A 2,539-nucleotide genomic window follows, 5' to 3' on the forward strand; every position below is an offset into this window, starting at 1 on the left:
GTGCCCATTCCGAGGTGGTGGTGGAGGTAGAATGTGCATCCCAAAATGCGACTAGTTTGGGGTTGATGATGCTGAGTTATTGCAAAACAGTCTGGGCTTCTCATCGCCTTGGGACTACTCCAAATTGATTTTGTGGAAATTGACTCTCTTAAGATCACTTCTGCAATCTGATTTTGCCTAGTTCCCTAAATAGTGTTACTTCTTAATCTTGCAGCATTGCTTCGAGGTGTAGGGGCCCCGTTCTTATTGCTTTATATCTAGATATGTGAATACAGTGGATAATCACGTTGCGTCTCTTTTTTTCTTTTATTCCCAAATGTATTGAACTGTGTTGACTGTATTCAAATTTTCAGGTCGATTGAAGTACATGAAGATATTTCTGAATAATATTTTGTTAATTGGCTTTAAAGGAAAAAAAAAAAAAAAAAGGTCTAGTTCGCTCCTTAATTTTGTACCTTTCAGTTTCAAATTAGTACCTAAGTAGTGGTTTGATTTTAAAAAATAATAAATAAAGAAAAGAAAAAATTCTTCTAAAATAAAAAATTGGAGACTCACATGTTAAAGATTATGCGGACCCAAGTGAAAAGTATGTTAAACATTGTTGACCATAGCCGTAATTTCCCATTTTCGCCCATCGCTGTCAGCACTGAGTCATCTTCTATTAGGCATTGACAATCGAAAAGTATAGCCCCAACATTCAAAAGGAAAATTGTAGACTAGCTCTCTCTCACTCACTCCCCCCGCCCCCCTCCCCCCACGCCGGCCAAGAATCTTTTGATGCAGTAGTTCTTCTTCATGCTGTAGTGCAGAACTATTCAAATTACAACACCTGAAAGGGCTTCAAAACTTAGAGAAATATCATATAAATATACTGCATCAAATCTAAGACATGTTTCCTTCAACCAACAGAAATAACCCTTTTGAGTCCTTGTTCAAAGGGTCTTTTACTTATGATGAACAAAACCCTAGTTCCAGTCAAGATCTAGACCCTCCATTTCTCTTACACTTCCCTTCACCTTCTTTAGTTGATTATGAATTTCCCTTGAATCAAATATTTTCTCGGCATCAGATCATCAATGGACGTGAAGTTTTACCTAATCATAATCAGATATTCATGGATACTACAAACTGGGGGCCAATAATCAATACTGAGCTCCCAAAATTGAACAAGGAAAAAGAAGCTGGCTTGACTCGTGAACCGGAGACTGCAACAGAAGGTAAGAGAAATCTTGGGGCAGTTCCAAGGAAGAGAACCAGGAAGACGGACAGGCATAGCAAGATTTGTACAGCTCAAGGAATCAGAGATCGAAGAATGAGATTATCACTTCCAGTTGCGCGTAAATTTTTCGATCTCCAAGACTTGTTAGGATATGATAAAGCAAGTAAAACCATCGAATGGCTGTTCACCAAATCGAAGAAGGCGATCAAGGACCTCGAGAAAGATTGTCCCCAAGTGAAGAACAGTTCCAGTAGTGATGCAAAGAGTGAGTCTTTTGCATCTGAGTGCGAAGTGTTATCTGGAATAGAGAATTCAAACAATGAATTCAGTGCAGTATCAATTGTTGGTGCACAAAACATAGGATTATTAAGTAACCCACATGAAAAAGATGATAGAGAATTGCGAAAACCATTGTCTAATTATTGTACGAGAGAGTCTAGGGAGAAGGCAAGGGCAAGGGCACGAGAAAGAACAAGAGAAAATTTGTTAATCAAATTCCTTCAAGATTCGAACACCTGGTACGCAGAAAACCCTAAAAGTTTTGAGCAATTAGGGTGTTCTAGGAGGGATCCCTTTGAAGCTATTGAAGAGATGACTCTAAAACATGTCGATTTTTACCCACTTGATCATCAGTTAGCAAATGTTGGCATAACTGGAAATTTTTTGGGTCCTGAAAACTCACTATCTTGCCCCATCTCTAATTATAATGAGGGCTATGATGTTTTCTCTTGTTGTGTAGATTCCAGCAACAATCACATCGGTTTTCTTGGAAATTAAGGAATGAGCAGTGACAGAATCAACCCTGATATCTGTGAAATGAGAGAGGCAGTTACATTTTCAGATAATACTAGTTCTCTTCACTAGCGCATCACAAAATTTCAATTTCAGCAATAAGAGCATTATGTGCGGAAGACTTCGTTTGCAATGTGGTGTGTTATTTTTTTTAGGGTGTGAACTTTGAACTTCTATTTATTCAGTTTGAAAATTTTCTGTTGAATTCTTTCGTTTTAATAGGCAGAACAAATATGGGCTATTACGCCCCAATTTTCAACTCTTTCTCATAGAAACACAGTCAAAAAATTCCCAATCAAGGTCTTTTCACATTCGTTCATTCAACATATAAAAAGAGAACTCCAGATCTCAATTTCATTAATGCTGATGCATTTTTATTGACAAATATTAAGGATATTCTATGTATTCACTTGACCAGTAGAAACTCGGGATGATGAAAATATCAGCATACATTGCTGGTTTTTCAAAGATTGAAGCTTTGAGGGCAGGGAAGATTATTAAATGTACTGATAAATAACTTTTAGCTAT

The 2,539-nt window shown here is 37.3% G+C and overlaps 1 protein-coding gene across 1 annotated transcript; it reads left to right on the forward strand.

Moving 5' to 3' along the window:
- The first annotated feature begins 825 nt into the window (after positions 1 to 825).
- On the forward strand, positions 826 to 2,199 carry LOC111368404 (transcription factor CYCLOIDEA-like). Its single transcript, XM_022989630.1, has one exon. It carries the CDS (start codon positions 890 to 892, stop codon positions 1,994 to 1,996), a length of 1,107 nt encoding a protein of 368 aa, XP_022845398.1. The 5' UTR covers positions 826 to 889; the 3' UTR covers positions 1,997 to 2,199.
- The last annotated feature ends 340 nt before the right edge of the window (positions 2,200 to 2,539 follow it).

Source organism: Olea europaea, chromosome 19 (assembly GCF_002742605.1).
Source record: "Olea europaea var. sylvestris chromosome 19, O_europaea_v1, whole genome shotgun sequence".
In the NCBI taxonomy this organism is placed as follows: Eukaryota; Viridiplantae; Streptophyta; class Magnoliopsida; order Lamiales; family Oleaceae; genus Olea; species Olea europaea.